Here is a 24,938-nt window from a genome sequence, read left to right as displayed (position 1 = left end):
GCAGTTGGAGGAGGGGGCAGGGCTGGCCCTGAGGCAGTTGGAGGGAGCAGAGGGGCGGGGCCTGAGGCCGTGGGAGGGGAGGGGGCGGGGCTGGCACTGAGGCAATAGGAGCAGAGGGGCGGGGCCTGAGGCAGTGGGAGGAGGGGCGGGGCTGGCACTGAGGCAATAGGAGCAGAGGGGGCGGGGCTGGCCCTGAGGCAGTGGGTGGGGAGGGGAGGGGAGCTGGCACTAGGGCAGTTGAGCGGAGTGGGGGGGAGACGCTGTCTCTGCTCTTGCTGCAGGTGCTTGGCCGGTGTCTGTGAGGAGCCGCGGAGATGGGGCTGCAGCTCTGGGCCCTGCTCTTGCTCCTGAACCCAGGTGAGGGGGGCAGTGAGTCTGGTGGAGATGCCAGAGCGGGTGGATATTTGGGGTCATGCCTGCAAGGCAGAGGCCAAGCAGGGAAGGGGGGAGCCAGGAGTTGGAGCAGGGCTGTGCGGGAAAACGGCCAGAACAGGAGGAGGAGCAGGACTGAGGCACAATGCGGGGAACAGGGGCTTGAGGGGAGGGGGAATATGGGGATTGGGGGCAGCAGGGAGCTCTGGGGAATATAGCAAGGGGTGGGGGATTTGTGAAGCCGGAGCAGGGCCCATGGAGGGGAGTTCAGGAGGTGCCAGAGCGGGACTAGGAGCAGGATCTGCTGAGAGCAGGTCAGGGCCCAGAACCAGGCAGGCAGCAGAAAGGGGCTGTGGGCCTGAGGATTCATGGAGGCAAACTGGGAAGGGGGCAAAGGGACTCTTTTGGGGCAGGGAAAACTGAGCACAGATGACCAAGCAGGAGGTTTGAGGAATGGACAGGGAGGCATTAGAACCAGGGGCGATGGGCTTTGAGGCGTTTGAATCCTGGAGCAGCAAGGCCCGGAGCACGAGCTGGAAAGGGGCGAGTTGGAGCAGGGAGGGGGCTGGCTGGGAAGCAGCTGATGTGATATCTCTGCAGGCTGGTACTTGGCTGGTGTATATGAGGAGCCTCTGGGACTGCCTCCTGGGGGTTGCGGGGCCGGGCTGGTGCTGGGTGGGACTTTGCTCCTGCCTTCAGTCAGCTCAGCTTAGGTGGGGAGGGGGAAGTGGTGCCTCTCTGAGGGGTGGGGCTGCAGGGGTAAGGGAAGATGGGAAATTCACTAAGGCTGGAGAAGGGACTGAGGAGGGGCCTGTCAGGTGGGATTCAGCAGGGAATGCGGAATCAGGCCCACTGATTTTTTTGTGGGGGATGAGAAGGATTTTTGTTAGGACAGAGGCAGAATGAGGTGGGAAAGCAGGGGAGAGGTGTGGAGTAAGGAGATTGGGGTAATGCCTGTGGTCAAGGGGTAGTGTGGAGACTGGGGTAGGGCCCACAGAAGTCTGGAGGAGTGCTTGAATAGGGAAGGTGGTATGGAGCCCACAAGGGGTTAGTGTTCTGGGGAAGGGGTGGTTGTGAGGGAGACAGGGCTGCTGCGGGGGTTTGAGAACAGTCCAAGGGGGGCTCAGGGGAACTATGCATGGAGCTGGGCCTCCTAAAGGAGGTTTCCAGGAGCTGTTGTGAATGGGGAGCCGTGTCAGCTGACGAGGAGTTTGTAAGGGATTGAATCGGGCACAGAGTGAAGCTTAACAAGGTGAATTTGGGAGGAAAGAATAGGGAGGGGGTGTGGGGTTTGCTGAAGGCTTTATTTGGGATATGAAGCAGTGAGGGTAGAGTGAGTTCCTCTGAGCTGTGGTTTGGGATACACAGGAAGGAGGAAGGAGTACAGCTTGCTAAAAGGGGATGTTGGAGGGACTGCAGGGAGACTTGGAGCAGGACCTGTCAATGAGGCTTTGAGGGGCACTGAGGAGTGTGGAATAGATCCTGCTCAGGGGCCCAGGTGTACTGGCACAGGGAGAGGGGTAGTAGGGCCTGCCAAGATTAAAACAAAAGTGTTCATGGAGTCTGTGTAATGCCGGCAGATGGAGTGAGAGTCCCTGGGAGAGGCAAATTTTTGGAGCAGTGGAGCAGGTCCTGCAGAGTGGGCAGAACCCGGGGGAGGCAGGTTGAAGAAAAGAGAAAAAAGGGAGAGTAACAGGAAGGGGGTTGTGACTGTGGAGTAGGGAGTGGCCCTAGAAGGGGTATTCATGAGGGATTGAACAGGTAGAAAAGGAAACGAGTCTTGCCCAGAGTTTTTTGAGGGCATGAGAAAAGAGAGGAAGACAGGTCTTGTTGATGGGGGTATAGTTGGGAGTGCAGAGTATGAATAGGGGGATATGGCTTGATAAGGAGGGATTTTGATAAGGAGGGATTTTTGATAAGGGAGATGACACTAAGCTGGGAGGAGAGGTAGATATGCTGGAGGATAGGGATAGGCTCCAGAGTGACCTAGACAAATTGGAGGATTGGGCCAAAAGAAATCTGATGAGGTTCAGCAAGGACAAGTGCAGAGTCCTGCACTTAGGATGGAAGAATCCCATGCACTGCTACAGGCTGGGGACCAACTGGCTAAGCAGCAGTTCTGCAGAAAAAGACCTGAGAATTACAGTGGATGAGAAGCTGGATATGAGTCATCCGTGTGCCCTTGTTGTCAAGAAAGCCAACAGCATATTGGGCTGTATTAGTAGGAGCATTACCAACAGATTGAGGGAAGTGATTATTCCCCTCTCTTTGGCACTGGTGAGGCCACATCTGGAGTGTTGCATCCTGTTTTGGTCCCCCCACAACAGAAGGGATGTGGATAAATTGGAGAGAGTCCAGCGGAGAGCAACAAAAATGATTAGGGGGCTGGTGCACATGACTTACCAGAAGAGGCTGAGGGAACTGGGCTTATTTAGTCTGCAGAAGAAAAGAGTAAGGGGGGATTTGATAACAGCCTTCAACTACCTGAAGGGGGTTCCAAAGAGGATGGAGCTCAGCTGTTCTCAGTGGTGGAAGATGAGAGAACAAGGAGCAATGGTCTCAAGTTGCAGTGGGGGAGGTCTAGGTTGGATATTAGGAAACACTATTTCACTAGGAGGGTGGTGAAGCACTGGAATGGGTTACCTAGGGAGGTGGTAGAATCTCCATCCTTAGAGGTTTTTAAGGTCAGGCTTGCCAAAGCCCTTCCTGGGTTGATTTAGTTGGGGTTGGTCCTGCTTTGAGCAGGGGATTGGACTAGATAACCTCCTGTCTCTTCCAACCCTAATATTCTGTGATTTTGATGCTGAGTCAGGGGGCAGACATTCTTCCTAGGAGAGGATTGCAGTGGATGGAACAGGGAGTGCGGCATACTGAGTGTGGTTTGCAGTAGTAGGTGATGAAGTGGTGGCCACTGTGATTGCAGTGGCAGAGAATAGGGCTCATTGAAGAGTACAGTGCAGCAATAGGGATATGGGGCTTGCCAAGATTGAGGGTTGTGTGATACAGAGGAGGGATGGAGGAGCAGGGCTTAATGTGGGGTGTATTAGAAGAATGAGGCTGGATGTGATGGGGTCAGATGGACCAGGGAGAGTGTAGTCTGGTAGAGTGGGTAAGTGTTTGCTTGGAAGAGAGAGCCTATTGGTGGGGGAATACAGTGGTGTTGGTCGGAAAATCAAGAGGATGGAAGGGGTCTGATGGAAAAATTGGCTTGGGTTCAGGTTGGGAAAGAGAACCCAAAGGAGCAGTAATGATACTGTATTCTCGCTGTGTCTAAGCTTATCAGATGATTTACAAACACTGAATTGAGATGCAGAGTTCATCCCTGTCCCTGGAATTGTTCCTCCTTCACATTGTACAGAGTGACTTCTGTATAAAATGATTTTCAGTGTCAGAATCCAGAAGCACGTATCCGAATAACTGTAAACTTATATTCTATTTAACTTATTTGAAACTATTTCTCTCTAGGCTTTTCTGAGACTTTAAAATTATCTTATTCTGAAGTAATAGTTCCAAGAAAGCTGGAACCAAGAGATGACATAGACACCAAGGTAGTACCGCTTTCTAAGAAAATTGGAATTGCTATGTTGACTCAGACTAATGATCCCTGAATCCAGTCTTTGGTAACTGCCAGTATCAGATACTTCTGCGGGAGGTGTAACTACCTCTATAATAAAGTATGTAGGGCAGAAAATGTCTTCCTTCTCCGGAGCAATTAGTGGTTTGGTTCTCCTCTGAAGCACAAGGGTTGATAATCCTTAATATAGTCTCTGCTTACCTGTGTAATTGCACTTGACATTTTTATGCGTGGAACTCAGTGTGCATTAATAACATTTACAATTTAATGGAAGTAAAACATATATTATTCATGGCAAGGAGCTAAGGAATTCAGAAGGTACTTATATGGCTCCCACTAACAAGGGATATAAGCACTACACAATGTTTAAAATGTTTATCTTCACAACACTCCTGTAAAGTAGGGAAGTACCTCTATGAGCTGGCAACCCCCAATAGCCACTGAAAAGGTGTTATCCTACAGAGCAATGTGCGGTTATGAGAAGCTGTAAAGATGAGTCTGCTGCCAAATTAAGACATTAAGAGCATCATACTCTATTCAGTTTGATTCTACCCATGATTCCAAAATTGTTATTCACCCTCAATTTGAGACTGCATAGTAGTGCTGTGGCAGTGGTGTTTAGTGTCAACTGTTAGGCTCTGTCTTCGCTAGGGGCATTTTCTAAATATTTCCCATTTTTGCTGACACTGATTGAGCTACACCAATTTTAGCAATGCTGGGGAGCCTCATGTAAACAGGATCCTACTGCTCATGGTGATCTAGCTGGACCAGTATTGGCAACTTAGGGACATATTTAGCAAACTTCGTTGCTGTAGCGAGGCCTTACGTGAAGGGAGAAGAAAATCTTCTCTGTACACAATCTGAGGAAATATATTAATACAATTTTTATAAAATTGAATACAGTATTGATTAGTCAGGGTTTTAGAATACTATTGAATTACACTTTTTATTTGAATGTTCTAGGAGAAGGTGTCTTACCTAATTAAAGTAGAAGGAAAGTTCCATATTGTTCACCTACTACAGAAGAAGTAAGTGACTGTTTTCTTCCAAACCTTTCATATGCTCTTTTTTTTTAGAGAAATAAGTGTACATGGGGCTTTACAATCAAGTGTGAAGACAAAAGCTCCTGGCCCCAGAAGCTGTCAATCTAGATATGAAGAAATAACAGAAGTGGTAAAAAAGTATACGGGATGCAAGGAAAACTGTTTTTTATGGGGGCCATTAGTTAGAGCAGTAATATTTAGGAAGGGCAAGCATCTCCATACTTTAAAATTAAAGCTACTTTTCATTATAAAGTTGATTTTTACGTGTTTTCTAACTTTGGCAAGAGCAAACCAATTCACACGAAACTCTACACCCATGTAACCTTATGCCATGGAAGGATATTTCAGAAAGGTTTGAGATACACTAGACAATATATGTTAACTATATGAGAACTCAGAACAGTAGTCTCTTCTTGGAGATGGGCTCTGCATATCAGCGCCAATGAGATTTGTGCCTCCCTGTGCTGCTGACCTTTGGCAATCTTCTTGAAAAGAGGTGTCCATGGAGACCACACTGTAACTACCTCCCAGAGCTACCATTCAGAGCTAATATTAGTAAATGTTATACAATCACATATTGCATTGGCTTCTTCTTTTTGGCATGTAGCTGCAGGTATTGGAGATCCACATTCTATGCCTGGAGTGAAATTCTTAATTTGTATCTGAAATCTCCTGTCGGCTGATTCAAGTTACTACAGTTTTAGAAAATGTAGATGCTTTTAGATAGCTCTTGCACTGTTGCTCAGTTTAAATTCCTAGACCAACTGAGACTTCAGTTCCTGGCTCATTTCTGATGAGCAGAGCTCTGCACAGATACAAAATTTACATCCGCGGATGCAGCTATAAAGCAGATATCCATGGAGCTGCAGGACTCTAGCGACAACGAGTGAGACCAGCAGGGCCATGGCCAGTGACTGGTGAAAGCAGCAGCCTATCAGGCCACTGCTCATAGCCAGTCCCCAAACTGGGCAGTTTCATCAGCCAGTTCCCAAACTGGGCAGTTTCATCAGCATGGCTGTGCTGCCTCCAGCCCTGCCCACTGGGGCGGGCACCAGGCTCACTGGCAGTTGTCCCTGGTCATGCTAGTGCATGCAAACTGTTCACACGGTCCCTGACAGGAGTCACACATGACTGCGTGGATCAGACTCCTGTCTGGTAGCGTGTGAGCTGCTTCACACTCTATTGTGACTAGGGACAGCTGCCAGTGAGCCTTGTGACCACCCCACTGGACAAAACTGGGGGTGACACAGCAGCACTGGAGGAGCTGGGTGCTGGCTCTGGCAAATGGCAGCCTGACATGCTTCTTTCACCACTGCAGTTCCTGGCCAATCTCTGGCGATGGCCCTGATGGTCTTGCTTCTTGTCACTAGAGCCCTGCAGCTCCTCAGATATCTGCTTTATATCCATGGATATCTGCATCACAGATATAAATTTTGTATCCGTGCAGGGTACTGATGAGACCCTAAAGATCCAACAAGAAAGATCAGGTTTAAAGAGCACGTCATATCATTTCATGCACCTCTGTCTTGCCAGAGTTGGAGGTATGTACTTGCTGTCTGATATGCATCAGGGATGTTCATTCTATGGAGTGTTGTTCTTTTTGCTGGGCATTTACACCCTGGGCACGAAAGAACAGATACACTCAGCTCCAAGCTTTTCTAATTACAGACCTTAGAATATAGCTCTTTAAGTTCCTCCTCTTATCAGTCCCCTTTCCTGTGCAAGGACAGAGTAGGGCATCACCTGCTTTGTAACCCCCTGTTGTATTAGTTTTGATGGAATATATGGGCCCCAAAAGTCAGAGGGTGTCACTATGATCCAGTCACTGAGCACTGTTAAACATGATTTTGTGTTTGGTATTCTGAATCTCAGCCTGCTTAGTGCCGTGGCGCAAAGGCCATTTAACATTTTTAATAAAGATGCAGCAAAAGGAGGAAAAACAGTTAAAGCATTTGAAATGTAAAGTATTAAGAGAGGCTTAATATCTATCCATAGCCCCTTTAAAAAAAAAAAAGGAGATATACCAATCTCCTAGAACTGGAAGGGACCTTGAAAGGTCATTGAGTCCAGCCCCCTGCCTTCACTAGCAGGACCAATTTTTGCCCCAGATCCCTAGGTGGTCCCCTCAAGGATTGAACTCATAACCCTAGGTTAAGCAGGCTAATGCTCAAACCACTGAGCTATCCCTCCCCCCAAACTATAGTTACTGGTTACTTTAACCAATTCCTGAACCCCAAGGTGAGGGTTTACATTTACTTTGATCTGTGAGCTCAGCCCCCAAGATCAATTACAGTAGAGAGGTTATCAATAGAAGGGGGACCCCATGGTGCACAACAGAGACTACATAAAGTGCTCTTCATGTAATACAGTGCACTCCTTTTATAAGAATCAATCTGTCCCAGATTATTTGATTCCTATAAGTACTTGATTCTTACAAGTGTTGTCAGATGTTTGACTGCGTGTGTCTGTTCTTTTTGCATGCTGCATTGACTCTGGACAAATAGCCCATACAGCAGGCTCCGATCAAACTGCCCAATAAGACCACAAGACTTGGTTTAGTATTGAAGGTGCCCGGCCAAGTTTATTGTTGACAAAGTACGGTAATAGCACCTGGCAGTCAGTGGTGGGACTTTCCACTGCCCCTTAGGTTGGACGAAGAGTTAAAGCGAAGTATTCCAACATTTATAGACTGAGACAAACAATCTGGGATAAACGGCTTACGTATCATTTTACTTGTTTCACAAGACGTGTTTGTTACCTCCCCTTGTATTTTCCCCCTGATGTTTCAGACAAAATGTGACTATTCATCACTTTTGTCAAACCATTTTGTTGCGTGCCAGGTTGGGGTGTTCTCGTGCTGGCCTGCTGGAATGTGTTTACATATTCAGTCTGTTTTAGCAATGCTAGCAATACTGGTGCCGAGTTCATGTACCGGGCAGTGGCTTGCAGGCCCACATGTTGTCTTCTTATGGGGAAGATGTTTACTCATAATGCATGGACTGAAGATGAGCCAGTGGGCTAAACGCTGTTATTGGGTCACCTTACTTTACCATCCACACATTCATACCCTATCTGTCCCTTGATCTGCCACATCTGTCCCTTAGTTTGAGTATATGTTAGTATAGGAACAATTTTGTTGCAGTGGTTTTGATCCCTGTATGGTTTGATTCTTACATCAATGATTCTTTTAAATGGGGTGCACTGTAGTTACTTTTATTGACCAACAAATAACAATTTACCCATTACAGTCTGGTAAAGGAGACAGACAACAATATGGAATGTCTAGCATTTCTATTACTCATACCACCCTTTGCAAAGAAACCCAAAATGTCAGTTAACATTTTTCCTTATTTGAACTTCCACACAGCATTACTTTTGCAGTACCCCGTTTTTCATAGGGTAACTCATTAGTGATCGTTGTACTCATTAGCATGTATGTGACCCTATCACCATAGTAATATGTGGTTACCATAAGAAAGTCTCAAATATTTCATCCTGGCTACCAATGGTCATCTTGTGGCATCTACTGTTCTTTAATAGACATTATTATCCAAACTCAGCAATTATTTTCAAAACATCAGCATATCATGAACATAGACACAAGCTCAGCAGGTTTATTATTAAGTTACTAGTGCTAACTTATCCTAAGGCCTATTTTTTTACTTTTATATCCTAAATATACCTGATAATGTTTAACTCTGGCTGCATCTTATTCCTTTTAGCTGTAAAGAGCCTTTAGAAGGCAGTGAAAAAACATGTTTGACAATTTCGTAAACGATAATGCCTTTTTTTTTTTGAAAGAGACAATAGTTGAGATGTGCTGGAGCTGTTATTGCTTTTGCTATTGAAGTTTGATCCCATTTACAAGAAAAAAAGACAAACACAAAAGAAGAAATAAAAAATCTGCAAAGATGAAAAATGAAGTTTCTGTCTCCATTGTTGACTCTCATTTGCAAACTTTCTGCTGGAAAAACTCAGACATAGCACAGGGTCTGAGGAGCCACCTTGAGACCTAGCAAACTTTTAGCAGCATTGGGCTGTATAAGGGTACAGACATTCCCTGACTTACGCAATCGTTCTGTTCTGGAAAGCCTTGTGTAACTCGAATGTTGTGTAAGTTGGAAATGTATACCTGTATGTTACGCAAAAATTTCCACAATTCAAAAATCCTATTTCTGGCTTATGGAACTTTTTCTGTAAGTACAAATTTGCGTAAGTCGGATCTTGCGTAACCAGGGGAGCGTCTGTATTGTGTTTAGCTGCTTTTCTGATCACAGACTTGCAACAGTGTTGCAGAATATAGCTTTTGCCTGCTAAGCCATACTCTTATTAAAGGAAGGAAAAAGGGGATATATAAGAAAAAAAAAATTGGGGAAGTTAAAGGACACTTACTCATGGGAGAGCGGGGGAAGAGACAAAGTCTCACTACCCAGATGGGGTTTGGGATTTAGTTGGAGCCAGTGGAGGTTGCGATGTCATCTGGATCCTTCTTTCTGGCCCATTCTAGTCAGGACATCTCTTGGGATTAAAAGAAAGAAGGCCTGGTGTCTCAAGGGCTAGTAGGAGTGGCAGCCATGATGGTGAATTTCACTCCTTCCCTTTTTCTCAACTTTAAGTCAGCTATTGTCACAATACCTCCCCCACCCCAAGTCTCTTCTTTTAAAAAACCTGAAAAAGAAGGATGGGTGGAATAGCCCATCTCCTCATTTATTTTTGTCCACCAATTAGATCTAATTTCTGACACACCGATTTTGGTTTATTAATTTCTGGTTCCACACTTTTTTTTTACCAAGGAATCTTAACACAGTCTTTGAGTTATATCTGTGGGCCTTCTTGTTTAGACCAGAGGTTCTCAAACTGGGAAGCAGGCCCCCTTTGGGGGGGGCACAGAATGTATTGTCAGGGAGCATGAAAAGCTTTAGAGGGGGGAAGTACTGTGCACATATTACCCACAGCAAAGAATAACTAGCAAAATTGATTCCTCCAGACATATTAGGTACTCAAATGGCTCTGTGCATTTTGCCAAATTTCTGTTAGGCTTTAATAATATTATACAAAGGAACTGACATCTGTATGTTAATGTGTCCTGCGATGCAGTGTACATGTTTAATTGCAAGCAGGGATCATAATTGCAGTTTTGCTTTTGCTCTTATGACAATGGATTGTTGGATCATTCATGTAAAAGAAAAAAAAAAACTACTCAAGTGAAAAACAAAGAAGCCAAAATGGAGTTAAGTGAAGCATCGCCATGGCAGATATTTGTATATATACTTGTGTGGTGGGGGGAGGGGGCATATACTACTACAAACACAAAGAAGAGAGAGCACCATCAAATATGTTTGAGAACCACTGGTTTAGACTAATTCAGTCTTTCTGTGTTCCTTTTTTGATCAACATTTATTGCTATTGGTTATTGTGATACTTTATAAACTTTTCCTCATTTTTTGCATTTGACCTCATAATTGGGGTAAATTTGTAGGCCCAATTATCACAACACCCTTGCAGGGGAGAAACAGAAGCCTTTGGTATATTTGTCTAGCTCCAAATTGGTGTATCACCGTGTGTCCAGCTTTGGCGCCACATTGGAACCGAAGAGGCTGGATTTGTCTTTCGCATCTGTCAGTGCCAAAGGCTTCAAATTTGCCTGCTGTAAGGCAGGAGCTGCCAAGTGAAGATGTGATGGTCTTTAAGTGTTGGAGATGATGTCAGCACTAGAAAGGCTTCAGATAAACATGCTCCTTACAGTGACACATTTCTCTCAGATCCAGCATTTGTAGACAAATTAGTACCCTGCCGCACCTCTCTATGTTGCCATTTTTTAAATGTCTACAATAATACAGAACTGTTGAATGAGGTATTCAGGGGTTTAATTTGGTAATGTGTGAGTGATGCCTAGTAGATAAGGCACTGGATTTGGATTCTATTCCCCCCTACCACTGGTCTATTGGACAACCTTGGATACATCACTTCATCATCTTGGGATTTAGTTTCCCCATGTCTAAAATAGACATAATGGTATCTCTGCATCAGATACACTCAATTCAAGTTTTCCTTCACAACCAGGAGAACTAGGACTATTTTTGTAATTAATGCATAGACTCTGGAGCACAGCTTTATGGCAAGAAGCAAATTCTGCAGCAAATTCACTTCTGCAGAATGCATTGGGTCTTGACTGTAGATTCACAGAAGACCATTTAGGTGGCTAAATAAAGGTATTTAGCCACTGAAATCCCACTGACTTCAGTGAGAGCTAGAAACCTAAATACCTTTGAGGAGCTGGGCCTTAGTCCATATGTAATCAACAGTTCACATGTATCAAGACTGCAAGCAGCAACTGTTGTAATTTTGGGATCTGGTTTTAAGAATAAGCTATGAAGTACATCCTGTATGCTGTACTCAACGTTACTATGATAATGCTTCCCTAAGACTATAAGCAATGGCTTGTTACGTATGGCAGAGCTACAAGGACTCACCACATCATCCAGGTGGTCTTTGCTGTCCAATAGGCCTGCTGAGCTCAAGCTTGATGCTCAAATCCCCCTTTTTGTATTCTATCCCAAAGTGCCGGTTGCACGTTTGTGTCAGCTGGTGTTTTCCTTGTGTCAGACACATCCTTATGCAACAGTTGCTGGTTTCCTCTCAGAGCAGTTTTAACTAGCTTGAACTATTTTGCGGTTTTAGCTGACAAAAAAATAATCCCCTTCATTCTTATAAAAACAACATTAATTTGCCTAACAGCAGAGCTAATTATAACCAATTTTACCTAACAACTGCCTACCATATATTTATATCAAGTACCATCTTGCATTATCTATATTACTTAAGAAGGATCCTCTGCTTTTGAATTTCTAATTTTTAAAAATCTTTTATTTTCAGAATGTTCATAGCCCCAAATTTCCCAGTTTTTACTTACAATGAGAAGGGAGACTTGATAACAGATTATCCATATATACAGGTAAGCATGAGACATGTATCTCAGAGAGTACAATAGTGAGTAAAATTAAATTGCCATGCTCTAAAGACTGGATGGATGAAGGTTGTCAGTTTTGATAAATTCCTGGATCTTCAACTGGCTTTTAATTGGAGGGACTTATATGTAGAATGAGACAAGCATATCCTGGGCTGAAAGCTGATGAATTTAACATTAGGTATGGTTAATAAACCCCTGATTAATAACCTCTCCTTAGATCTTAGTTCCTTCTGGGCAGCTGACACATCCAGCAGTTGAGTTCCTCCACTGATTGAAGGCCACTTGCTAGTTGTGATACTTCTTACCAGGTGATGCCAGAGCACTCAATATTCTCTGTCACTGTCTTGTGCCAGTTCTTTCCTGGCCTTCTTTGCTTACAGATTTCATGGTTAATCACCCTGAGGTAAAATACTAATTTTTTAAAATTCATTAGCCAAATTCTAACTGAAAGAGGGGACAACATGAAGAAAATGGGCTGTCAAACTGCTGAAAGTTGCAAAGATTTAAAAAAAAAGTTTGTTCTCATTTCCTCCTTCCCTTGTTAAAAGTGAGCAGGGCTCATCTTCTCTGAATAGCCGCAAAATATTTTTGCTTTAAAATCAAATTGCTAGAGAGCGGTGGTTATATTCTGCCAAGTATACAAGGAATGTAGAGGCAAAAGAATAGTTACTGGAGGGCCAACAGCCTTGCTGACCTGTAGAAGGAAGTAGATTGGGAGAGTATGATGATGGGAAGGTCCCAGTTCTTTTCCGACTGAAGGAAATGTCTGAACTCCCATTGACTTCACTAGGAGGAGGATTGTGCCTGAAGAAAGGAAATTGAACTGAGATTTAAAAAAACACTTCTAGCAGTTTGAAAGTCTCATTCTCTTTGGTTTATTGGTATTTATTCCTTCTTTTGTGTAAGCTTTGTTGCCCTTTAACATCAACTGAAGGGAGTGAGATGTGGAAGAGGCCAAAATTGTTGCTAGTCTTCTTAATTTCACCATTCAGGAGTGAATCAGAAGAGAGATCACAGTAGCCAGATGAGCTAGAAAGATATGGTTGACTTTCTTAGCTCTCCCTTGCACATGCATTGTTGGTAGATGGGCATTATGGAACATGGTGCCCCAATAACCCCTTAATTTCCTTTCCAGTGTGTATGTAGTTAAGATGACTCTTCCTCCATCTTGAGATATGCTTTTTCCATCCCAGTATAAATAGAATATTGGGGTTGGAAGGGACCTTAAGAGGTCATCTAGTTCAACCTCCCTGCTCAAAGCAGGACCTATTTGCAGACAGATTTTTAACCCAGTTCCCTAAATAGCCTCTTCAAGGATTGATCTCATAACCCTGGATTGAGGGGGCCAATGTGCAAACCACTGAGCTATCTCTCTCCCCTAATATATGGAGATATACCTGTCTCATAGAGCTGGAAGGGACCCTGAGAAGTCAAGTCCAGCCTCCTGCCTTCACTAGCAGGACCAAGTACTGATTTTGCCCCAGATCCCTAAGTGGCCCCCTCAAAGGAACTCATAACCCTGGGTTTAGTAGGCCCATGCACAAACCACTGAGCTATCCCTCCCTCAAAATACTGTTAAACGTGGAGCGGGTGCAGCAAAGGAGGCAATGCAATTCACTAGCGTGGAACTGAGGCCTGGGTTCAATTCCCAACTTTATCTCTGACCAGTTGTGTGGCACTGGGAAAGTCACTTTACATCTTGTCCCACTGATTTGCCTGTCTTGTCTATGTAGAATGTAAGCTCTTCAGGGTAGGGACTTTCTCTTACTATGGGCTTGTCTACACTTCAAACACTACAGTGGCACAGCTGCAGTGCTGCACTTGTGTTGCTGCAGGGCTTCAATGTAGTCACTAGCTACACAGACCTGAGGGATTCTTCCATTTGCATAGGTAATCCACCTCCCCAAGAGGTGACAGCTAGGTTAACCAAAAGTTTCTTCCATCAACCTACTGCTGTCTACGCTGGGGGTTAGGTTGGCTTACATGCTGCTCAGTGGTGTGGCTTTTTTACAGCCCTGAGCAGCACATCTATGTTGACCTATGTTTTTAGTATAGACCAGGCCTATATGTTTTCATAGTGTTGCTCTCTTAATTTTGATGGAATAAATATGCCCAAGAGGCAAAAGAGTTACTGTGAATCTTAGTTAGTTAAAAGTCGTTTCCTTCTCCTATTATTACACACCAAGAGGAGAGGAGGACAGGAAGACAAGACACACACCACACTTGATCGGTCAGGTCAGCTGTGTTCCTCTTGGCTAGTGCCAGAGAGAGAGACACACACACATTCCATCAGGGCCTACCTACCTTTATAAGTAAAAAACAAAAAAGCCCTACGTTTGTGTCTCATTTGGTTTTTTGACTGACCACCCTGTGTGTATGTATCTATTAGGGAATTGGATATGCAGGATACATATATCATTTTGGGGGGCTACAAGATACATCTGTTGAGGATACATTTGTCATTCTGAAGGGGACACAAGATACATCCGCCTTGACTTACTACTAGATACTGATGCATTATGAACGCAGCGCGCAGCTGTACACTTGGGCCAATATATACTTGGGGAGCCAAACAAAAAAAATAAGAGAGAAATAGCTGACTTAGGTATACACATGGGCCTCAGTCTAATGAGTTCTGTAAGCTTTCCAACACAGTTTGGACAAGCATAACATAACTTTGGTTTACTCAGGCCTAATACGGAAAGGCTTCATTAGCACTATGATTTTCCAACAAATCCATCATGGTTCAGTGTTCAAGAGGGCCTACAGAATATAATACAGAGATCTTGGCCTGCTTAGTCCCATAGCAAACACACCTTTAAAAATTTGGTCCACCTTTTATTAAAGATATAGAAAAAGAAGCAAAAAAGAGTTGAAGCATTTGAAATATAAAGTATTTATTAAGTCTTTTGTGTTAAAAATATCCCTTATTTCCTTTCTCTTTAGCTATTGAAAGTTTTTAGAAGATCCTCGCCCCCATTAGACAGTTTGTTAGGTGGTATAAAGATACTGATATATGTCCTTTTTTGTTGTGGGAAAGAGAAACAGTTGAGATGGGATGGAGCTGCTGTTGTTTAAAGTCCAATCCTGCTTCCTTTAGGACAAAAAATGAGAAACACACACAAAGGAGGAGAGAAAACAATGGTAGAAATTCAGCTTCTGTCTCTGGTGCTGACTCTTACTTGCAACCTCATTGCTGGAGAAACACAGGCACAGCACATATTCTTATAAGACACTCCTATACCTAGCAGGAGGTTTAGGGCATTGCTTTTTATTACCTTTCTGGTCACAGGCTTACAGCTGTGTTACAAAATACAGTCATGGCCAGCTAAGCCAGACTGTTATTGAACAAAAGGCAAAAGGAGAGAGTTTGGAAAGAGAAGAAATGAGGTGGGGAAGGAAAAGAATGAATATTGGGGGAAGGGGCATGACAGACTTATAGTTCAGGTGGTGGTCAGAATTAGCCAGATTCGGTGGAGATGGTGATATTGGTGTCTTTCTTTGTCTGTCATCCAGTCTGGTCAGGCTCTCTCTCATAAGGAGAATGGTGAGTGTCCAACAGTGTTATGGTGGATCCTGGGGCCCCAGGAGACTGTGTGGGTGGCAGCCATGATGGTGAAGCTTGTTCCTCCCAATCCTCCTGTCTTCCAGCCAGCAGATACATCTCTGAAATCATGATTTCTCCCCAAAGTTTCTTTGTTTTTAAGGATCCCAAAAGGAAGTGATACCCAGAATGGCCCATGTCGTCATTTTGTTCACTAATTAGACCTAATTTGCAACACACCAGTTTAGGACCATTGATTTCTTGCCCCATGCTGCTTTTGTTTACCAGACATTATTTCAGCACAGTCCTTGAGTTACATCACTAGGCTTTTTTGTTTGGATTAATTCAGCCTTTGTTTCCCTTTTGTATCTTTCCCCATTAACATTTGTTACAGGTGATTAGAACATTTAAGCCTCTGCTGCTCTGGATTCCCCTCAGAGCAGTCCTAATAGGTGGCCAAGAGGGGGTGCTTGCTACGCTGTATGACAGAATAGTAGCACAGATGAGATCTACAGGTTAATCTGTGAAGTTTTTTTAAGACACTTTTGCCAGAAGATTATACTTTTGCTCTTTACACTGAAAGCTGGGAGTAGGTCTGTTAATTTGTCTCATGTATAAGTTAATTAGCAAGCATGAATTATGAACACCTCATGAAAGAGCAGCTTCTGAGCATGTGTGCATTGCTGCTGGTCAGAAGAAATCTGAGTAGGTGACCATGCAGTGCTTATGTCTTGAGTCAGGATGGGGCACTGGCTCCAGACCACCGTCCAGAAGGGCTCCCTTTTTCCTCTGTGAGGCAGGCAGTTGACCAAAGAGATGGTGTCACAGACTGTTTCACTGATGTTTCAGCAGACATAGCAGAAAGGGCAAGAGGTCCAGAGCTGTGGAGCCTGGAGTGGAAAAGAATGTACTTGGAGGAGAGATTGTTGGAGCTGGTATCCAGGTATCAGAGAGAACTGATAGAACTGGATCAACAGAAGCTTGTTGACCAGGTCAAACACAGCTGGCTCAAAGAGGAGAAGAGAGTCAAGTCATGCCCATGGGACCAAAGAACAAGGACATATGACATGCCTTATCAGCAGCTAAAAGGCAATCAGGTGGAGAGAGAATGAATCCCATCGCTCTGCCTCTAGCCTGAGTCAATATGGACACCAAAGGATGTTCTGGGATTCTGCTTGTGGAAATATGGGAGGTTATTTCATTTGATGTGTTAATCTGCGTAATGATATAATAGGATTAATCTCTGAAGGTTCAGGTGCAAGGCCAGACTCAGAGGCTCAGGGGAAAGAGCTCTGTGTGTCCTCAGTCAATGCTGAGTGTGTCTGTGGCCCAGATTTCAGCTGAGAGCAGCAAGATACTGGTATAGCTAGGAGATGGTCTGGGCCAGACCTCTGCTGGGAGCAGGGAAAATTATGGCACAGCTGACAGGTGTTATGATTCAGAACTTCTCAGTATGTCCATACTACCCGGGGTGGTTGGCGGCGCGGAGTCGGGATCGATCGATATTCGATATATCGCATCGCATATATATCGAACTCAACGCCGCCTCGCGCTCCGAACGCGTGCGTGTGTGAGTCGGGTGGTGGAGCGGGCGGGACGATCGCGCGTGAGTGAGAGACAGTAAGTACTACGAACTAAAGTACTAGAGTTCAGCTATTTTATTCGGTAGCTAGAACTGCATGCCTTTAGTTCGAACCCCAGTGTAGACCAGGCCTCAGGAAAAGGGAAAGTCAGGCACAGACAAAAGGTGCCATGTGTCAGAGTTCCCCTAGATTGAGTGAAACAGAGAGTATTAAAGAGCGTTGCCGAAATTACAATATCATCAGAGGGTGGGAAAAGCTCCAGAGAGGTGTGAAACAGCCACTGGAAGAGTGTAGATGGAAAGGAGGTAGAAGAATTCTCCTGAATCTATTCCTTCAGGTTATTTGGTCATGATGTAATTAAACTTGAGGGAGATGGAGGAAGAAACACACCTCACCTCTCCCCAGGTGGGGTGAAGAAGGGAATTCCACCTCGCCCAAGGACACAGACCACTCCTCTCTCAGAAGGAGACCCAAGGCTCTTGGGACCACCTCAACCTATCAAAAATACCAGGGTGATGAGCATATGTGGGGGACCGGTAACTCTGCAGTTAGTTCCCCCTTCTCTGAGATAATGATGGAGATTTATACGATGTAGGTAGAAACCTACCTATGGTGTTTTCATGAAATTGTATTTTGGTACGATCATTGGAATTGTTTAATGACTGAATGCATGTATTAAGTTTGAATTAATAAGTAGTAACAGAAGATGCACTGTCTGAAGCTGGGGTGCCAAAATATCCCTGGAGTACTGGTCAAGTATTCCTGCTTGATTCCTGTCAATAAGGGAGAAATGTGATGGATTGGGAGTACATCTGTACAACTTACAAATTCTGGTTCATGTTGGGAAGTTGTACTATGAAAACCTGCTGTATTATGAGTGCCTATATGCATGTGGATCCATCATTCCTGACAGGTCCTGTAGCAGGTACACACAGGTACACACCAGGCAGAAGTACAATGGGATGGTGCTTAGGACCCTACAACTCTATTCAGAATCAACCCACCTGAACAATGGGTGAGCTGCATTCTTTGCAAATCAGTTTAGCTGACTCTCCTGAAGGGAAGGGGAAAGAGCAGTGGAAAGATACCCAAAGGACAGACTAAAGGAATCCAAAGGGCTTTAAATTAGTGAGCCACACAGAAACAGGGAGAGCCACACAAGCAGGAAGCTTTGTGATCAGTGAGAGGAAAACACACAATCATAGAATCGTAGAAGATTAGGGTTGGAAGAGACCTCAGGAGGTTATTTAGTCCAACCCCCTGCTCAAAGCAGGACCAATCCCAACTAAATCATCCCAGGAAGGGCTTTGGCAAGCCGGACCTTAAAAACTTCTAAGGATGGAGATTCCACCACCTGCCTAGGTAATCCATTCCAGTGCTTCACCACCCTCCTAGTGAAATAGTGTATCCTACTATCCAACCTAGACCTCCCCGACTGCAATTTGAGACCATTGCTCCTTGTTATGTCATCTGCCACCACTGAGAACAGCCTAACTCCCTCCTCTTTGGAACTCCCCTTTAGATAGTTGAAGGCTGCTATCATATCCTTCCCCACTCTTCTCTTCTGCAGATTAAATAAGCCCAGTTCCCTCAGCCTCTCCTCGTAAATCATGTGCCCCAGCCTGCTAATCATTTTCATTGCCCTCCACTGGACTCTCTGCAATAGCCACATCCTTTCTGTAGTGGGGCCCCCAAAACTGGACACAATGCTCCAGATGTGGCCTCACCAGTGCTGAATAGAGGGGAATAATCACTTTCCTTGATGTGCTGGTGTAACCTCTTTGGGGTTTAGAGAGCATGGCCCCTTTAAATCTTTTTTCTAGAGGGGAGGGGGAGTGAGGAAAAAAGGTGGGAAACACCAGGGGTGGGGGGTCGCTCTGGAGCTCAGGGGGAGAGAGCAGCAGCAGCCCGCAGGCCCTTGCAAAGGAAGCAGAGAGAACCTGCCTGAGGCCTGGGAAGGACAGGACAGCCAATCGGGGACACCCCAGGACAGGAGTCAGGAGGACCATTGTGCCAGGGAGGAATCGCCCAAGAAGAACAGGCCAGAGCTGGACCCAGTATCACAGCTGCCCAGAGCTGTGTGGGGCTGTGAGTACTGGAGCTTGTGACTCTGCATTGGGAACAAGGAGGGAGGCTGCTAGAGAGTTAAGTGGGGAGGTGGTCGCTCTGTGTGGCTTTGCAGAGAGCGGCAGAAGAGGGCACCGGAGAGGTTTGTTGGGGGAAAGTTCACTGGCGCTGAAGATAACCAGGAGCACTCAAGACTCACCACTGGACTGGAACTTTGCTCAGGACTCCTGAACTCTGTGTGCAGACACATTGCTCAGTGTCTCCCCTTCCAGACTCTGCTACCACTGGGCCTGTTGGGCCTTGGTTTGGATGCAGCCCCGTTCTACTGTTCCCCCTATATTTCCCCTTGTTGTTTTTCTCCTCTCATCCCTCTATAAATAAATACCTCCCTTTGTTATATCCATTGTACTTTTCCTCTGTGTGTGTGGGTGTGTTCACTCTGGGGGGGTTGGAACAGGTGCCCCTGGGGTGGAAGGGATTTTTACTGCTGCATTCCTGTGCGCGCTCTCTTGTCCAGAGCTGCCTGCAGAGCAGACTCCATCTTGGCCACGAGGGCGCTAAAGTTACACTGGCAATGCTCGTACTAATGCAGCCCAATATGCTGTTGGCCTTCTTGACAACAAGGGCACACTGCTGACTCATATCCCGCTTCTCATCCACTGTAATCCCCAGGTCCTATTCTGCAGAACTGCTGCTTAGCCAGTCTGTCCTCAGCCTGTAGCAATTCATGGGATTCTTCCATCTTAAGTGCAAGACTCTGCACTTGTCCTTGCTGAACCTCATCAGGTTTCTTTTGTCCCAACCTCCAATTTGTCTAGGTCATTCTGGACCCTATCCCTACCCTCCAGAATATCTACCTCTTCCCCTCAGCTTAGTGTCATCTGCAAACTTGCTGAGGGTGCAGTCCATCCCATCATCAAGATCATTAATGAAGATGTTGAACAAAAACAGTCCCAGGACCAACCCTTGGGGCAGAATACTGTGGGAGACCATATCAAAAGCTTTCCTAAAGTCAAGGTATATCATGTCCACCACTTTCCCCATATCCACAGAGCCAGTTATCTTATCATAGAAGGCAATCAGGTTGGTCAGGCATGACTTGCCCTTGGTGAATCCATGTTGACTGTTCCTGAACACCTTCCTCTTCTCCAAGTGCTTCAAAATGGATTCCTAGGGAACCTGCTACATGATTTTTCCAGGGACTGAGGTGAAGCTGACTGGTCTGTAGTTACCCAGATTCTCCTTGTTTCCTTTTTTAAAGATGGACAATGTGTTGGAGCCCTATGGTACAGTGAGGCCTTGCCTGCTGTAGCAGGGTGGTCATCTGCTCCTGCCTGGATGGGCTTAAAACAGCCCTGGAGAGGGCAGGGGCAAGGGGAAAGCTGGGCTGACTGGGAAGCAGCCGCAGCTGGGGCCACGCCCCAAACAGACCCAGCTGGTCCTATAAAAGCCAGGGAAGCCAGGAGCAGATAGATTCTCTCTCTGCCTTTAGAGGGAGAATGGCCTGGCTGCTGGGGAGTGTACCTGGGTACCTAAGGTGGAGCAGGGCTGGGGGAAGGCAAGAGGAGCTCTGGCCCAGTCTAGTATAAGGCTGAATAGGTACTGAGGTTTCAGGGGCAGCCCAAGAGTAGGTAGAGACAGCAGGTCTAAACCCACTTTGCCTATGATGAATGGCTTATATACTGCAGTCTGGCCCAGTGATTGGGGGCTAGATGGGGACTGGGCAGTAGCCATATACTGAGGTGAGGTGGGGATAGAGGGTTGGGTTCCCCTGGAAGGGGGAGACCCAGAGACTGTGGGGTTACTGCCAGGGGGCAGCACCCCAGTGGAAAGGGGCACTGGGGTCCGGGAGGGACATGGGGGCCCAGTGGTAGCGAGATATTGGCCGACAGAGGGCACTCTGAAGGCTGGAAGCTAATTCCCTGAGAGACCAGCAGGAGGTGCTGCAGGGGTGAGTCTTGCACTGCTACGCCTGCTTTTCTGAGCCCAGATGACCCCAAGAACTCTGGGCAACCCAAGGGACTCTGATATGATCCCAAACAATGCCCTGGTGTGGTAAGTAAACAGATACAGGTACAGTGCATGTAATGCCTACTGTTTTGTATGATCTGTGCTCTCCTGTGCATATCATTTCCAGTAGGCTTATTTTTCTGTTAATAAGTCTTTAACTATTGATGGTAAGGTAGTAGAAGCGTGAATAGTAAGGTATTAGGAATTCATTGTGTGAAAGGTGTAATATTTGAGAACCTCTCTGAAGCTCACTCAGTCTCTGCTGCATTGTCTCTGCACTGTTAACATGAGTGAAAAGCAGCAAAACTCGGTTTTGACATCAAAGTCAGCAGATCTGAGTACACGGGAGAACAGATCTGCTGAGTGAAAAGAGGTAATTTGTACACTCCTTTTTCATATTAGAACCCCATTTTGAGATCAGATGCAAAAAAAATTAGACTTTGCACTGTGTATTTAATTTTGTGTAACTAGTATCTATTATTCTCTTTGACTAATATTGACAGAAAAGAAAAACATTTTTTTGGACCTTGCAGGATGATTGCTACTACTCTGGATATGTGGAGGATGTCCCAGAATCTGTTGCAGTTCTCAGCACCTGCTCTGGACTCTGGTAATGTAGACTCCTCAGTATGCTAGACTGCAAACATTATTAATTTTCTTCTTCTGAAATGGAAAGGTAGATTGAACATAACAGAATAACTGGTTAGTGCCCTTTTACCTTTTCCTAATGTAGAATTCATGCTAATCAGTTGTTAAGTGTCATTTGCTGTTACTGCATAGGGCTAGAATCACAAGTCTGTAATCTTAATTTTATATATGTATGTGTGTATATATAATATATGTATATGTAGTGCAGTGATGATGGATCTGTGGCTTTTAAAACAGATAGTGCGATGATGACTGAACTGTGGTTTGATGGCCATTCGGGGCTCTTCGGGCTCTTAATTGTGCCTCTCAAAGGTGGCTGTGTTACCAAGAACATTTCGATTCAATTGTAAATTGGAAATGTTTTCCCCTCAATAGCACTTTCCTATCAGAAGGCAAAGGAGGAAATTTCAGTAAAAGTTGTGCAAAAACTGCATTATACATCAAAAATAACTCAGATGGAAAATTCCTGACCAGTTCTTATATGTTTGCAGAGTTTTTTAATTTTCTCAAGTCTCTAAATCACACTTCAATTTTGCAATTCTCAGGGGCCATTTGATGATTTACGATTTAAACTATGAAATTGAACCTGTTAAATCTTCCTCTACATTTCAACATGTTATTTATCGAATGGCAGCTGAAGATTCACCTGATCGATGTGGAGTAACTGATGACGATATCAAAGATCAAGCCGCTAAAGGCAGAGAACATCAAATATCTATGGTTCAGATGGAGAGACAACTTGAAGTGGATGTAAGATTTTTTTTTTATTATTATTTATGGGCTCACATAAAGTAAATGCATATTATGTAGAACGAGGTAATCAACAGGCAGACTGCAGGCCAAATCTGGACTACCATATGCTTTTGAATGGACCCCACAATCTTTTTTTTTTACTCATTATTTTTTTTTTTAATTATTTTCTCTGGAGTCTGGACCTTGATTATACCTTGACCAAGAAATTTGTGCCTTAACAAAAGATAATTCACTACCTGTGATGTAGAACATACTAATATATGCATGTTAGGCATGTTTTTCAAACTCATTGTTGGAAGTGACCTCAGCAGTGCTGGAAATTCACTTTGTGGTCAGGGGAACAAATTAATTCTGTTACCCCTGAGTTTACCATCCATAAGTCTGTTAGCTAAAAGCACTCCTATCTGTTGATTGTGAAAGAAGTAGTTTGTCACCATCGTGGAATCTATTCGTGTGCCTAAATGCCCCAGTTGGTAGTTCGATCTCTATATCCTTTTGCTGATTTCTTTCTAGAAGTGTTGTCAATTCTGCTTTGACTTGATTTTTGCAAGGTCAGATAAATTCCAGTATTCCACTTCCGTCTGGCAGAAGAAGGTCATCCCCTCACCCCCCACCCCACACCCATCTGTTTCACTTAGGGAATGCCTGACACTCTGGGAAAGAGAGAGTAGTGGGGTAGTCAAGCTGTCACACCTTTCTCCTCCCCTCCTTGCATCTTGACCCATGGGTCTAAATGAAGAGGACTGCACTGAGAGCAGGTAGGTGAGATTAGGCACTGGAGAACCAAGGCCTAATCTCCCCTAGCTGTGGAGATAACCCACAATGCACAGAAGCTACATTACATCTCAGGAGGATCCCTCCTACATGAAAGACTAGGTCTATGCCAGACCCTGCTAGGACCCAGATCTTCAACCATCCAATAAACAGTCCCTGTGAAAGACAGAAGATTCAAAACCAAGGAAAAGGTTATGGTCTGTGGGACATGTGGCTAAACACTAGCTGAAAGAAATCCTCCTGGCATATGCAAGCTCCTGGGCTAAACCCCCTGCTAATAGATAAAATATTATGCTATCCTGTCTCCTACCCACACCCAAGTCTCCTCACTCCCCTGGGAAACCACAGTTTGGGACAGAGTGGGGTACTGTGGTGAGGTCTGTGAACCCCACACTGGAGAAGTAAGGGTTAAGGAGCAGTTCTAGGCCCAGAAAGCCCCACCCAGCTGCCTCTACTGGGCATCCTCGCAGTCAACGCTGAGCTCAAAACGGAGCAGTTTAGCTCAGTCTGGGAAGCTGGAGCAAGAGAACAGTTGAGTGTTGCAGGTTCTGGTCGAAGCCACAAACGCTCCATGCAGCTGGACACAGTCCTCCATGCTAAGCCACCACAGGCCTTTCAATCACAGAGCTCAGCAACAATGAGCTGCGACTGTGAGAGGACGCATGGATAGGAGAACTCCAGAAGGGACTCAGAGGCAAACCAGCAGCACCAACAGAGGAACAGAAGTCAGTGTAGAAAGTTGTCCAGGGATCAGGCATAGAGGCGTCTGTCTCATTTTGGATTTACTGCTTCATTGGGCCCTGGGCTGGAACCAAGTAGAGCAGGGAGAACCCGGGTTCCCTTACTCCCAGCCATTGATGCTTGCTGCTGGGTGACATAACCCAGAGAACTGCCATTGGGTGATGCTGCTGGGACTGGACCCAAGTCCACCGCCTCTGATACATGGTGCAGAATATGGGCAACACCTGAGTCCTGTGAAAAGTGTAACTCCCCGTCCTGTTCACTGGCCCACTATGAGGTTGTAGAGGTTGTTCAAGATAGGGGAAGCCTGCCTTGCGACTTTTTACACTACTTTGGGAAACTGAGCCTGAGGCTCCTCTATGTGCTCTGCGTTGTGTGTCAGTGTGTGTTCACCTCAGACTAGACCCACTCAGACAAACTACCAGGAACAAGGTTTATTCTGTAAAGAACAGAACAGGATTACAGTCCAGCAGTCCTGAAACTAAAAATATAAAATATAACTCTGAGGGCCTATTGTAATTATGTAAAGTGTGGGCTATTAATGGTGGTTTGGAATCTTGATGACTCCTATTAACTAGGACCATTGTCTGCAAATGGCTGTGTTTTACCTGTAAGTCTTCCTGTATATGTGTATGCTGGCAAGTGGGTAATGAGGTCTTGCCCTGACATGTGATCATGTCACCTGAACTGGAATCCATGTTTAACCTGGTGTTTTTCCAGGGTGGGTGGGTGGAAACCCAGAGGGACAAAGGGTTTCCACCTTATGCAAAAGATTATATATAGGGGTGGAACAGAACAAAGGGAAGAGAGGAGAGGAGCCATCATGAAGAATCCCCTAGCTACCACCTGAGCTGGAACA

The 24,938-nt window shown here is 45.1% G+C and overlaps 1 protein-coding gene across 6 annotated transcripts in view; it reads left to right on the top strand.

Moving 5' to 3' along the window:
- The first annotated feature begins 231 nt into the window (after window positions 1–231).
- LOC120396082 (disintegrin and metalloproteinase domain-containing protein 20-like) overlaps window positions 232–24,938 on the top strand; it is a 162,980-nt gene continuing 138,273 nt past the window's right edge. The window contains exons 1-6 of one of the 6 annotated variants that reach the window (XM_039520993.1): window positions 232–357; window positions 4,910–4,974; window positions 6,437–6,530; window positions 11,866–11,944; window positions 21,697–21,773; window positions 22,357–22,561. In XM_039520993.1, the coding sequence (XP_039376927.1) occupies window positions 11,867–11,944; window positions 21,697–21,773; window positions 22,357–22,561 (360 nt within the window). In that variant the 5' untranslated portion in view covers window positions 232–357; window positions 4,910–4,974; window positions 6,437–6,530; window position 11,866. Of the gene's footprint in view, window positions 358–3,837; window positions 3,921–4,909; window positions 4,975–6,436; window positions 6,531–11,865; window positions 11,945–16,355; window positions 16,601–21,666; window positions 21,866–22,356; window positions 22,562–24,938 lie in introns of those variants that run through there. The other 5 variants (XM_039520990.1, XM_039520989.1, XM_039520992.1 and 2 more) reach the window with 5 other exon arrangements.

The sequence above is a fragment of the Mauremys reevesii genome, linkage group 1 (genome assembly GCF_016161935.1).
Source record: "Mauremys reevesii isolate NIE-2019 linkage group 1, ASM1616193v1, whole genome shotgun sequence".
Taxonomy (NCBI): Eukaryota; Metazoa; Chordata; order Testudines; family Geoemydidae; genus Mauremys; species Mauremys reevesii.
Note: the sequence above shows the minus strand (reverse complement) of the source record. Positions and strands in the feature narration are given on the sequence as shown.